Source organism: Carassius auratus, unplaced genomic scaffold, assembly GCF_003368295.1.
Source record: "Carassius auratus strain Wakin unplaced genomic scaffold, ASM336829v1 scaf_tig00216980, whole genome shotgun sequence".
In the NCBI taxonomy this organism is placed as follows: domain Eukaryota; kingdom Metazoa; phylum Chordata; class Actinopteri; order Cypriniformes; family Cyprinidae; genus Carassius; species Carassius auratus.
Genome location: NW_020528832.1, coordinates 132,956 through 146,733, shown reverse-complemented (window position 1 = coordinate 146,733; position 13,778 = coordinate 132,956). Strand labels below are relative to the sequence as shown.

The 13,778-nt window shown below is 38.1% G+C and overlaps 1 protein-coding gene across 1 annotated transcript; it reads left to right on the top strand.

The window, feature by feature from the left end:
- The first annotated feature begins 430 nt into the window (after positions 1 to 430).
- On the top strand, positions 431 to 5,656 carry LOC113099594 (complement C1r-A subcomponent-like). The gene is made up of 11 exons (XM_026264458.1): positions 431 to 531; positions 736 to 937; positions 1,186 to 1,360; positions 2,624 to 2,755; positions 3,281 to 3,483; positions 3,580 to 3,727; positions 3,842 to 3,960; positions 4,243 to 4,321; positions 4,407 to 4,541; positions 4,626 to 4,700; positions 4,820 to 5,656. Exons 1-11 carry the CDS (start codon positions 506 to 508, stop codon positions 5,581 to 5,583), a joined length of 2,058 nt encoding a protein of 685 aa, XP_026120243.1. The 5' UTR covers positions 431 to 505; the 3' UTR covers positions 5,584 to 5,656.
- Positions 5,657 to 13,778: the final 8,122 nt, after the last annotated feature.

Here is a 13,778-nt window from a genome sequence, read left to right as displayed (position 1 = left end):
CATGCCTGTCACATCTCTCTTTTCTTTCATGTGATTTTCATGTTGCAGTTGGTGCCTTTCCAGATTAGTGTTCCTCTTCAGCCAAATCAAACAAAACTGACTTTTTAAAGGTTTTCCACCTGTGTTGCATCTCATGTGAAACAGCGAAGATTTATTAATTATGATTTATTTCCTCAGAACTGCTTTAGAAATGCCTTCGTTGTATCTGACAAGGATGGAAACATCTGATAATCTGCATGAAAGATTCATTAAAAATGATCTCTGTAGACTTTAACCCTTACTGTTTGAGTAAACAGGTTTAAAATGCACGGTTTACAGGGAAAGTACTCACATCTCTCTCTCTGTTTCTTCTGCCATAGCCAAATCAAACAAGTTTACCTTTTCTGATGACTTTTAGACTCTTGTTCTCTCATATGTGATTGTTCAACACAAACTTTATCACAAGAAAATTTGGTGACTGCATTAACAGTTTAGTCAAACGGCTACTGAAATCTGCATACTCATTATGGATGGAATACATCTAATAATTTGGTAAGTTGTTTTTAGATTTTATTCTTCAAATTTGCATATACTGCAAAACAGAATTGTTTGATTAATTTTATAAGTCATTGATCGATTTCAACATTTCATAACAATCTCCTAACATCCCATGTGTATTTAGTCTATTAACTAAATTATTCAAGCAACACGACTCATTATGATCTTTTTCTGTTTTCTGCTGAAACACTGATTCAGCCTGCTGTGGGCATGTGTGAATATGTGTGAGTGTGAGCCAGCCATGTTTGGGGAGGTGTCTTCTCCACAGTATCCTCAACCATATCCACCAAATTTCCAGCAGCAATGGGACCTGGAGGTGCCGCAGGGCTACCAGATCCAGTTAACGTTCAATCACCTGGACATTGAGTCCTCTCCAGACTGTTATTATGATTCAGTCTCGGTTAGTGACGCTTCAACTTAGAACTTCAGTATCATGTGGATGTCTTCATGTAAATTACACAATGAGTGTTGTGACCTTGGAGTTGCTCAATCTACTGCGTTGTATTTTGTGTTGTGGGAAAACAACTCCAGAGAAAGTCTAAGAAATTAGGTTTAAGATGTCATTGTGACTACATTTGGCTTTATAAGACATTTATTAATCAAAGCCTATTTAGTGTCTGATACATCAGCACATTTTTCTATGTGCAGGTTGTATCTGATAATAAGGTTCTAGGGAAGTTTTGTGGCCAGAATTCCACAGACAGGTTACACCCGGGTGACAAGCCCATCTTGGCTCCTCGTAACCGTCTGCAGCTGGTTTTTCTAACAGATGACTCAAATCACGAGTTACACTTGGGATTCACCGCTTTCTATCAGGCTGTTGGTAAGTTAAATACATATTTGAAGCACATTGCAATATTGATTAATATTGTATTATATTGTACATTTGATCATAGCTGTTTTTCCATCAACAAATTTTAATAAAAAAATAGGGAAACAGAGGGGGAAAAAGGGCGAATTATGATATATTAAAAAAAATCTTAAGAAGATATGCACAAAACTGAATAAACAGCATTCCCAAAAATCTAATTTAAAAAGATAAATTTACAACTTTGGATATAAACTTATACTATCTACAGTAGGGGTGCCCAACTGTGTCCCTGGAGATCTACCTTCCTGCAGAGTTTAGCTCCAATCCTGATCAAACACACATGAACCACACATGCACTTACATTACATACAGGTGTGTTTGATCAGGGTTGGAACTGAACTCTGCAGGAAGGTAGATCTCCAGGACCAGGGTTGGGCATCCCTGATCTACAGTATACATTGATACACCATAGTTGGTGCAGACAAGTGACTGTCTGTCTTTATAAGTGAGTCATTGAATCATTCCCTCAATCGTTTCGTTTAAAAACACTGATTCAACTATGGTGTTTTGCTCTGTCATACTGAACGGTCGATTAATCGGTGGCTTTGTTTAATACTATTTTCATTGCCATAACAAAAATAGACACACTAACTGGTCTAAAATATTGTTTCTGAAATTTGGTAAATATTTATTTCTTGTTTATTCCTTGCATAAAAGCAATATGTGAACCTGGACCACAAAACTAGTCATAAGGGTCAATTTTTCAAATTTGCGATTTCTACATCATCTGAAAGCTAAATACATAAGCTTTCCATTGATGTATGGTTTGCTAAGACTGGACAATATTTGGCCAAAATAGTATTCGAAAATCTGGAATCTGAGGGTGCAAAAAAAAAAAAAAATCTAAATATTAAGAATATGACCTTTAAAGTTGTCCAAATGAAGTGTTTAGCAATGCATATCACTAAACAAAAATACATTTTAATATATTTACAGTAGGAAATTTATAAAATATCTTAATGGAGCATGATCTTTACTTTACCATAAAAATAAAATCAATAATTTTGACCCATACGATGCATTTTTGGCTATTGCTATAAATATAACCCCCAGTGACTTAAGAATGGATTTGTGGTCTAGGGTCACATATGCTGAATAATGGAACAACAGTACTGTTTCTTTTGTCGTATGATGTTATTTAATTAAACATAATTAAATAATTCAGTACTGTAGTTTTGTGTGCATCGTTTAATGCTTCTACACCTGTTCCCTTAGACATAGATGAGTGTTCCTCTTCCAGTGCGGAGAACGCACTATGTTCACAGATATGCCTCAACACCCTTGGCTCATACCTGTGTGCCTGTCACCATGGTTACATGTTACGGCCTGACCAGCTCACCTGTGTCTGTGAGTGTGTTCATTAATAAAACCCCAGGCACTGTGATGCTTACATTTCCACCAAACTTTATTTGACTATGGACGTTAGTGGTTCTAAACCCATTTTAATTTTCTAAAAGATGTTTTACCAAGTTTCTGGATTTTTTTTCTAAATGCTTAACCATTTTTTAAATAGTGATTTTTAATAGTTTATTTGCAATTTCTATTTTAATTTATTTTTTTTTTTGCTGAAGCTGAAAAGCTGAAATAAAATATAAATATTGAATGAAAAATAATAGTAAACAAACAACATGTCAAAAGCACAACAACAACAAAAGAATTGTTCAAAATTACAAAAGGCTAGAATGAAAACTGATAATATAAATTTAAAAGCTAATTCAAAATATCAACAAAATGTTAACAAAAACTGTCATGGTGTATAAATAATACAAATAATAATAATAATAATAATAATTGAAACAAAATCTAATTTTACATATAGGCGAAAAGAATGATAACCTGTAGCAAGTGCTATTTGTTTCTTCCCCTTGTTAGTGGAATGTGGAGGTGGGGTGCGCAGTGAATCAGAGGGGACCATCTCGAGTCCTGGGTTCCCAGACATGTCCCCTCCTGATCTGGACTGCAGCTACACCATCTCTGTTCAGCCAGGCTACACGATCACTCTCAACTTCAGCCAGAACTTCCACATAGAGCAGGTCTACAATCAAGGACAGACATGTCTTTTCCATTGGCTGCAAGTATGCTTTGCTATAAACACCTTATATATATCTTCATGAAATATCTTCATATTTGTTCACTTTTAAATTTATTTCTATGCTTTCATTCTTTCTCAGGTGTCTGTCCCAGGAAAAAAGCCTGAAAAGTACTGTGGCGGAAAAAGCCCTGGAGTCCTGAACACGGGTGCTCACTTTGTCCAGCTGGAGTATCACACTGACAGATACGGACAGAGCCAGGGGTGGAGCTTACATTACACCACACAGAGTGAGAAAGAAGACATTTGATTTATTTGTTTTGGAAAAACAGTGGACACCAGAATAATAACATTATAAATCCTCAAATATCTGTGGTGCTAATTAGTCACATCTTTTTTTATAGGGGTACAGTGTCCACATCCAGGCATTATTGGCAATGGGACAGTCACACCAAATTTTGCCCAGTATTTGTACAGAGACTACATTCATGTGCGCTGTATGCCAGGATACAAGCTAATGATGGTGAGGTTTATAATAATGCTGATAGTAAAGCAAGAAAGCAAGTGTTTTTTTTTTTTGTGGTCAAAAATACTGTGACCTGTGAGATGCTGTGAAAGATACAATACATGAGCACAACAGTAAAGCACATGTTTACATGGAAAACCCATGGAAAAACAACGCAGGTGAACACAAAACTGAATTGTGTGTGAACAGCCCCTAAGAGTGCATTAATGATTATACATCGGGATCCGATGGGGAAATATGGTAATGATTCATAAAGCCTTTACCTTTGTCTTCTTAAAGGGAGAGAAAGAGATTCCAAGTTTTAAGTCCATATGCCAGAGTAATGGAAAATGGCATTTGACACTACCAGAGTGCAAGAGTGAGTAAATACAAATCACTTGATTTTGCATTGGACCACAGTCTATCCATTCATCATTTCATTACTATGTACGGTCCACTTACAGTTATTGACTGTGGAGCTCCGAAGCTGCTGTTGAATGGAGACTTTCAGTTTATCAGTGGAGAAAACAATGAATATCTTTCGGTCATAGAGTATCACTGCAATGAGCCATACTACAGATTTAAGGATACTGCCAAAGGTCAGATACTGTACAATACCCACCTTTATTCTTTGTCACTGATGAATCATGAACTCATTTCCTTTCTTTCTTTCACTTGTGTAGTAACATACAGGTGTGCAGTTGACAGAAAATGGACAGAAGCCAACAACAATGATATTATTCCACCTTGTTATCCTGGTAATAATTGTGGCTTGACAAACATTATTGTTATTATTTTATGCATCTGCACTATTATTATGTAACTTTATTTTACATTGCACAGGTTTATATATTTGTTTCTTTTTTTACATTTTTAGAGTGTGGAATGAACACAGAAGTCAGTTTTGGAGGCAGAGTTTTTGGTGGGAAGCAAGCAATACCAGGACAGATTCCCTGGCAGCTTCTCCATAAGAAACATACCAGAGGTGGTGCATCTCTGATCAGTGATTACTGGGCTCTTACAGCTGCTCATGTGGTAGATGGGCTTGAAAACACCACCATGATTTGGCTTGGTGGAATAACTAAAGCTCAGAACCAAAACCCAGTCATTATGGAGGCAGAGAAGATTATAATTCACCCATATTATCAGAGGGTTTCTTTACAGGGGCATCAAACAAACTATGATAATGACATTGCACTCATCAAAATGTCTGCTAGAGTGCCTCTCGGTCCAAACATCAGGCCAGTGTGTCTCCCAAACAAAACACAAGAATCTGTAATGGAGGGGACAATGGGAACAGTATCAGGCTTTGGGGGGTTTGAGGAGGGCTTAACAAGTGAAATTTTACGTTATGGGGATATTCGGGAATATCCTTCTGAACAGTGTGTTTTCGGGAAAATGCCTGTCACTGATAATATGTTCTGTGCTGGAGATGATATTGAACATATTGACAGTTGTCAAGGTGACAGTGGGGGTCCTCTGTTCTTCCCCAGCTTGGGTTATGGAACTAAAGAGAAGCCCTACGAGGTGAGGGGCATTGTGTCATGGGGTCCTGTAAGATGTGGTGAAGTTTCTAAAGCTTACTATACTAAAGTGCAGAACTACCTGGGCTGGATTGAAGAAACAATGGCAAATAATTAACATCTGCTGTGCAAGATGATTTTGTCCCTTGTAAGACATAACAAAACAAATAAATAAATCTGATAAAAATTGACCATTTCTATTTATTTACTTTTTATAAAAAAGGGTAGCACATATTGTAAACAAACCACAATTTAGACCTACACTATAGAAGTACTTCCTAAATTTGTGTCTGCAAACTTTAACTTTACCCTCTGGTCTAAAAAGTCTCTCTATCACATATTTTGCTTTCACTGTTTTTGTAGCACAGCCAAATTAAACAAATCTGTCTTTTAGCATGACTGTTTGACCCTTGCTCTATCATTAGAGAGGCACCACAAGCATAACCAGAAAAACTACACAAAGACAGGAAGGTTTTCCTCACTTAAAATTACTGTAAAATCTAATCACAGTAAAGATTTATATAGCATTTTAACTGGTTTTTAGCTCATTAGTCATTTGAGCAACAGTAATATACAGTCAGATGTCATTTTATTTTGCAATCAACTTTTTGGCTGATAAGAAGGTTATCGGGAACTCCAGAATTCCACAGGCAGTTTTCACCCAGGTCACAAGCACAGTGTGGTGTCGGGTAACCGTAAGCTTTTGTTTCTAACTGATGAATCAATCCGTAAATCACATACAGGGTTTACTGCATCCTACCAGGCTGCTGGTGAGCATTTAGTTCCTGAATGAATCAGTGTTTTGGAATGAATCAGTTCAGTGACTCACTCATAAAGGGAATCTGAAAAAACGCCACCTACTGGTGCAACAATGTAACCTGCAAAAATTGTCACTGAATAATCTATATAAAGGCTGAATTTCATTTCCTCCATTTAACTGTATAAAGTAATGTAGGTAAACCATTTTTTTATTCCAAATAGTAGGGGGATGTGTTACTGTAAATAAATGAATGAAGAAACTGCAAAGGGGGAAAGAAATCCTGGCTGACTTAAATCTTAGTTAGTATGGCTCTATGAGTATTTGCTAATTAAATTATAATAATCTGAGTTTAAAAAAGTTAAATTAATGAGATAAAATATGCGGTCACAAATTACTGTACAAACCAGTGTAGCATATCTAATGGCATTGTGCTTCAATCAGTGATTAATCAGTTTTTAAAGACCACGGTGAGTTAGTAGAACAACTAACTAAAATATTTAAAAGAATTTCAAGTGGGTGTTTGGCTCTAAAACAAATTTTTCCTAGGTCCTTCAAATGTCTAGAACTGGATTCTGCCAGAGATCATACCACATCCGTGTGTTATGACATTAAAAAAAAAAAAAGCTAACGTTCAGTTTACCTTGTGCCACACCCCTGGACTCTTTATGTGTGTTTTCCATTTCCCCATGTTCTTTGTGAACCAGTTTCTGTCTCCTGTGTTTGGTTAATTGATTAGTTTCCAGGTGTTTCTTTCCCATGTGTTCCATGTCCCCATTAATTTTGTTATTCCATGCACCTGTCTGCCCTTCATTATCCTGTCTTTAAATACCATAGTCTTTCAGTTTAGTTTTCTTGGGTCTACCAGTTACATGCGTGTGTCTTCCTCAGTGTTCCATGTTGGATATACCATGTGTTGGATAATAAAGTCTTATTTTGCTTATCCTCAGCTCCATGTTCCTTCCAGGCAGCGTAACATGAGAGAAGACCCGACAAACAAAAGTTTAAATGGATGCCTCCTTAAAAGGATGCCTCCTTTCCATTTATCTTCTGGTTTTCCTCAGTCCATTTTTTTTCCCGTAGTGTTTTGTCGATGGATCCATCCCGAATTCCTCCTGCTGGAGCAGAAAGGAAGTTCTCTCAAGGACCATATGAAACCGATCCTACTGCTAGCTAATGTCACCAGCTACCCGAATGACACGCTCTGCACTTTCTATAACGGCAGCTTGAACATCGAGTGCAGAGTGTTGTCCTCCGAATATGGTACCCGGGAGGAATTTGCTGCCTATGTGGAGTGGACTCTGGTGAGAAATGGGTCGCCGCTTACCATTTGCCCTGTGGAGGATCTTGCCGGATCCACTCCCGACCCAGAGCCCAGCTCTCCCCATGGTATGGAAGATAATCCCGAGTCCACCAATGACGGAGAGCCAGAGCACAACCCCTCAGATGAGGTGCGAGAGCCAGTGCCCACCACGAGGGAGCGTGCCGTGGACTGTGTGAGTGCAGAGTGGAGCTCCGCCCTCTGCATTGTGGGCCAAAATATGGTGCATAAAAATTAGGAGGAGGATTTTTTTTTTTTTTAGACTGGGAATCTGAACTGGCCCCTCTCCTCATCCTGTCCAGCTCTCCTTCTTCCTTGGTTTCCCCGTCCAGCCCTGAGGGGGGCTTCCAATGCTTCAGTGCCTGTTCCCCAGTTAAGCCCAGGATGAGCTCCAGCCCCAGAGCTCGCTCCAGTGTCAGCTCCTGGAATGTGTCCTCGAGTGCTGGATCCTCCAAAATGCCTGCCCTCTCACCTGCTCCTGTCTCCTCCACCATTGTCGTCTGGCAGACCCTCTGGTTGCCCTCATCTCACCATCAAATGCGGCGTGAGCTCCGTGGGACTGCCATCCTCCAGTGTTGTCATGATCTGAGTCTCCCTCACCTCCAGCCTCCAAGGCCTGGACTCCACCAAGGCTCATAGCTCCCTCCTTTCCACTGTAGCCAAGCAGTCTTACCATCCTGCACCTCGGGACTCCACTCCTCTGGCTTTTATTATTTTATTATTATTTTAATTATTATCTCTGCTATTTTTTTTCTCTATGCCACTACTGGCTGAAGATCCAAAACCTGCTAAAGGTGTTCAGATTTATCAATGGATCACACAATAAATATCATGGTGTCATTAAGTATTACTGCAATGATACATTCTAAACCTTTTAAAGGAACTCCTATTGGTCAGACACTGAATTTCATTCATTTTATTTCACTATTTTCAACCAGTTTAAAAACTCAGTTGCTCATGTTTTCTCTTGTATAGTAAGATATGCCATGCATAAGACCAGAGTTGGACACAGAAACAACACTAAAGTCAGTTTCAGTGACAGAGTCTTTGGTGGGAAGCCAACCAGGCCAGGACAGATTCCCTTGCAGCTCCTTTGTAAGACCTTCCCGTGTAGATGGTGCATCTCTGATCAGTGACTACTGGGCTCTTACAGCTACTCATTTGGTAGATAGATATGAAAACACCATTACTTGGTTCAGAGGAATAATTGATGCTCAGGACAAAAACCCAGTCCCTATTCAGACAGAGAAATTTATTACCCAAATTTTCAGAAAAGTTGTACAAATTATAAAAAAAAAAACACTCTTGAAAATTTCTGCTAGAGTGCCATTTAGTCAGTGTTTCAGAATATGCTACTAGTCATGCCTGCTTTTAGCTTTTGCTTTAAGCCATGCTTTTAGTCATCACTAGCGTTCTTTGAGCGCGGTTCCAGCGTGCTTCGGTCTGCACGCCTGCTGCTACTTAGCCACGATGAGAAGAAACACCACCTAGTCTCGTCAAACTTTACTTCTGTTCTTTTATTTTAGTTTCTTTTCTTTTCCGTTTGAGAGTTTCGTGTTCTGAGTTATAGAGTTATTTCACATAGAGCAGCTGTTACTACACAGAGCCGTTGTTAATAGAGAAGATGCGCAAATCACGTTAATTTTCAGCGTTTATTGGCGCATCTTCTCAGTTAACAACGGCTCTGTGTAGTAACAGCTGCTCTATGTGAAATCATGCACCTGATGGAATTAACCGCTGATTAGATAACCGGCTTTACTGACGAGATGCGCATTAACGATCGGCCGATCATGATCGGAGCACCCCTATCTGTTACCCATCTCGTGGCATTTCCCACCGTGGTCTATTTACATTGCATTCCTCACTGTGCCTACTGAGGATTTATTATTCTACGGCCTTTTGGCTTTCTCACTATGGACATCTCCGTCTGTGGCATAGCTAAGTTTTTTCTCCGTGGCCATTATGGCTTTTTTTTAAGGCCTATCAGGGCTGTTCCATCTTCTGTGGCCTGCCGAGGCTGTTTCTGTGCCTGTCGTGGCCTAGCTCTCGGTATGGCCTATACAGCCTCTATCACTGTCTGGCCTATCGTGGCCTCTATCACAATCTGGTCTATCTTGGTTTCTATCAATACCTGATCTAGATCTATCTTAGCCTCTATCACTGTCTGGCCTATCATGGCCTCTATCACTATTCGGTCTATCTTGGCTTCTATCAATACCTGATCTATCTTGGCCTCTATCAATAAATGGCCTATCTTGGCCTCTATTACTGTCTGGCCTATAGTAGCCTCTATCAATATCCGGCCTTTCTTGGCCTCTATCACTATTCAGCCTATCTTGGCCTCTATCAATGCCTGACCTATCTTGGCCTCTATAAATACCTGACCTGTCGTGGCCTCTATTACTGTGTGGTCTTTCGTGACCTCTATTACTGTGTGGTCTTTCGTGACCTCTATCACTGTCCGTCTTCGTGACCTCTATCACTGTCCGGCATGTCGTGGCCTCTATCACTGTCCGGACCGTCGTGGCCTCTATCACTGTCAGGCCTTTCGTGGCCTCTATCACTGTCCAGCCCGTTGTGGCCTCTATCACTGTCCGGCCTTTCGTGGCCTGTCGTGTCCTCTATCACTGTATCACTTTGTCTGGTGAGTATTAATCTTCTTTCTTTTGGGGTATGCTCCGCCTTGCCTTCGTCTTCGGCAGGATTAGCTGGAATCTACAATGTCTGATTCAAGCTACAGATGGGGCCTACGCCAAAATAATTCTGTTCTTTGTATTGGTTTTGTAAATAAATACTTTTGAGTTTATCTTCACCTCCTGAGTCTTTCTGGTAGAACTAAAGAGCAGTCCTACGAAATGAGGGGCATTGTATCAACAGAATCTTTAAAAGTATACACCAAAGTGTGTAATAACTGGATGAGAGAGACAATGGCAAAGAGCTGACTTGACACGATCTCTCTGTCAGTTATCCAATCACATACAATAATATTCAAAAATATTGATATGTTACCTAAATTATACATAACTTTTTTTATAAATAAAATATTATAAAATATTTAAAAATATTTTGTTTACTCAATTTTAATGATTTGCTTATTTAATTTAATGTGATAAATAAACACTAAAACAGAAATTATTAATAATTATTAATACAAACTATACTTGTATACACTGTCATAAAACTGCACAGGGACACAAAGGTTGAGGATCCAAACAGTATTTATTTAAGGGATATTCCACAATCACAATCAAAGCCAAATAAAGGCTAAGATCATAACAAGGATAATCAGTCCATAAATTAGCAACATTGCACAAACATAGGCAAAGGTTAATCCAAAGACAGAAAGGAAAACAAAACCAGGAAACAAGACACAGAAACAAATGAGGCATAGAAATGCTGGCACATACAAGACTTACAAATGACAAAAGCGTCCAAGCTTAGGATGACCACGGAGTAGACCAATGCTAATGAGTCTGAAAAGGATTATGGGAAATGAAGTCCAAGTCTAAGTGAGAGGCTTGGGTTGGAGTGCCCTCTCTTGGTTATCAAGAGCACTCCAGCTGGTGATCACACACAGATCAGTGATAAATTAATAATAATAATAATAATAATAATAATAATTCCTTCCATTTATATAGCGTTTATCTAGGCACTCAAAGCACTTTACATAGTCAGGGGGTATCTCTTCCATGGATGGTGGATAATAATATATGCATTCTACACCAATTGGTAATTGTAATGCAGACCTAGAAATGTACATGCATCTGCTATTTCCATTAATTATTCAGCATTTGTGATTTGAAAAGTGTTTTATACTCACAAATAAAACCATTTCACTTTCTATGAAGCCTGTATTTATAATGTATAAATTAATAAGAGTATTCTTAAGGCAGTATAATGAATGCATAATGTATTATAAAAAACTTTTTACAAGCATTACAAGCATTACAGAGAATTATAATATTTACTTATTTGTGGTTAGCTTTTAAGAGTATGATCATGTATAATACACAATGAACACAATGCATCCACTTAACTTATATTTCCCATAGTATTATAACTATCATGTCTTGCCATTGTTCACTTGTTGCTTTCCTTAATCCAGACTTATAAATAAAAACAACAATGACAACGACAACAGCATTAATAACAAAAATAATATTTGATCTTAAACAGCCATGAGATCAGATATCTGATCAGATGAATATGGCACATTTGTTTTTAACGATATATTGTCATTTCAATAAGATACTGATACTGTACAGATCTTAATTTCAATTAAATAATGTCAAGGTATGAGACTTGAATTTGAAGTGAATTTAACATGATATTTATTGCGTGTTATAATTAATCATACTAATAAAAGTTATAACCACAAAAAGGGAAGGTTTATAACATAATATAATTGTTGTTATGGTTATTTATGAGATGAAAAAACATATAATACATTTTTTTTTTAACAATGCATAATGGATTCATTATAATGCCTTAAAGGGGGGGTGGAATGCTCGTTTTCACTCAATATCCTGTTAATCTTGAGTACCTATAGAGTAGTACTGCATCCTTCATAACTCCAAAAAGTCTTTAGTTTTATTATATTCATAAGAGAAAGATAGTCTGTACCGATTTTTCCCGGAAAAAAACGAGCGCCTAGAGGCGTGACGTGTGGGCGGAGCTAAAGAACCACGAGCGCCAGTAGGCTTTTGAGTTGAGAGCATGTGGAAGCTGTGAAACAGATCCAGAGGCTGAAATTTAAAAAGAGCTGCATCAGCAAAGGCGGTATGCTATGTGGTATGTACTGAAACTGTGTGTATTTGCTTATCGGTTTTGGAAAATGACTAAGTTCCACTTGATGTCGTCTTTTTTTTTTTTTAAGCTGTACATGTGGAAAGTGCAGTTTGATGACAACATCGCATGTTGTTTACTTGATTTGCTTACGCGCTGATAGCTAAGTTAACAACACAGAGATATTTGAAGCAGTTTTACTCACCGCCTGTGGTTCCAACACACGATCGTGACCCTTTCCCGTTGGGACTGCATTATCCTTAAGAAATAAACGACGTGCAATCCGAAATGCAGGGAACAAACAAAAACACTTGCACAACTCCGTTGATGCTCTGTAAAAATAAACTCCATCCACTGGTCCCTTAATGCTGTTTCTCTTTTGGTAATCTGTGCAGGGTTGTCTTGCCCTGGCAACCAAAAACACACTTCTTTTGTGACTTTTCGCGACGCTCTCGCTCTGATCAGGCTGTGCTCAGCCTCTCTCTGCTCTGCTATACGGGAGCGCGCGCTCTTCCGGCAGAAGAGCGCGCACTTAGGACCCATATAAGGAAATTCCGCTCCATCTAACGTCACACAGAGCCATACTCGAAAAAAACTTTCCGAAACTTGTGACAAACCGGAAGAGTTTTTTTTGGAACAAAAATACTCCTTCAAACGTACAACTTAATATTTGAAACTTTGTCCATGTTTAGCATGGGAATCCAACTCTTTAACAGTGTAAAAAACTCAGTATGCATGAAATAGCATTTCACCCCCCCTTTAATAATACCCTTATAATCTGTTATAAATATAGGTTTCATAGAAAGTGTTACAATTTGTTTTAATAATCATATTAATTAATTGTATTTATTTATTAAATTAATTAATTAATTAATTATCATTACTTCCTGTACTGCTTCTGCTTTTCTTTGGTTTTCTCAGTCAACTTCTTGCTGATAGATGACTGTTAATACAGTTCTGGGTGCCAGACAAGACTTGCTGTTAATAGGTTTTGGGTAATGCACAACTCTGCTGACTAGTTTTTCAGATACTGGACAAAACAGATACTTTCTGACAGGATCTGACACCCAGGGCTGGCTCTAAAATTTCTGGGGTTTGGACTAACAACATATAATCACTTTTCACTGATTAAACAAGGTAAGACTGTTAAACTTAGAAGCATCTTAGTAGGCAAAACATATTAAGTATACTCTTTTTTTTGTCTACTATACGTTGCACTAATTTCTCTCTCTTTTTTATGTCTTTGTACCTTGTTCATGTCCTTATTTCATGCTTTGTACTGTTACAGCAAAAATGTAAGAATGTAAAAAAAAAACTTGATGCTTTATAGACAACAACTTAATTTGTGATGAGGATAGAAACAACTAATAATCCATAAAAAAGATATAAGTAAATAATCTGTGTAGACTTTAAGCTTTGTTATTTTTGTTAAACATGCAGGTTGAAAATG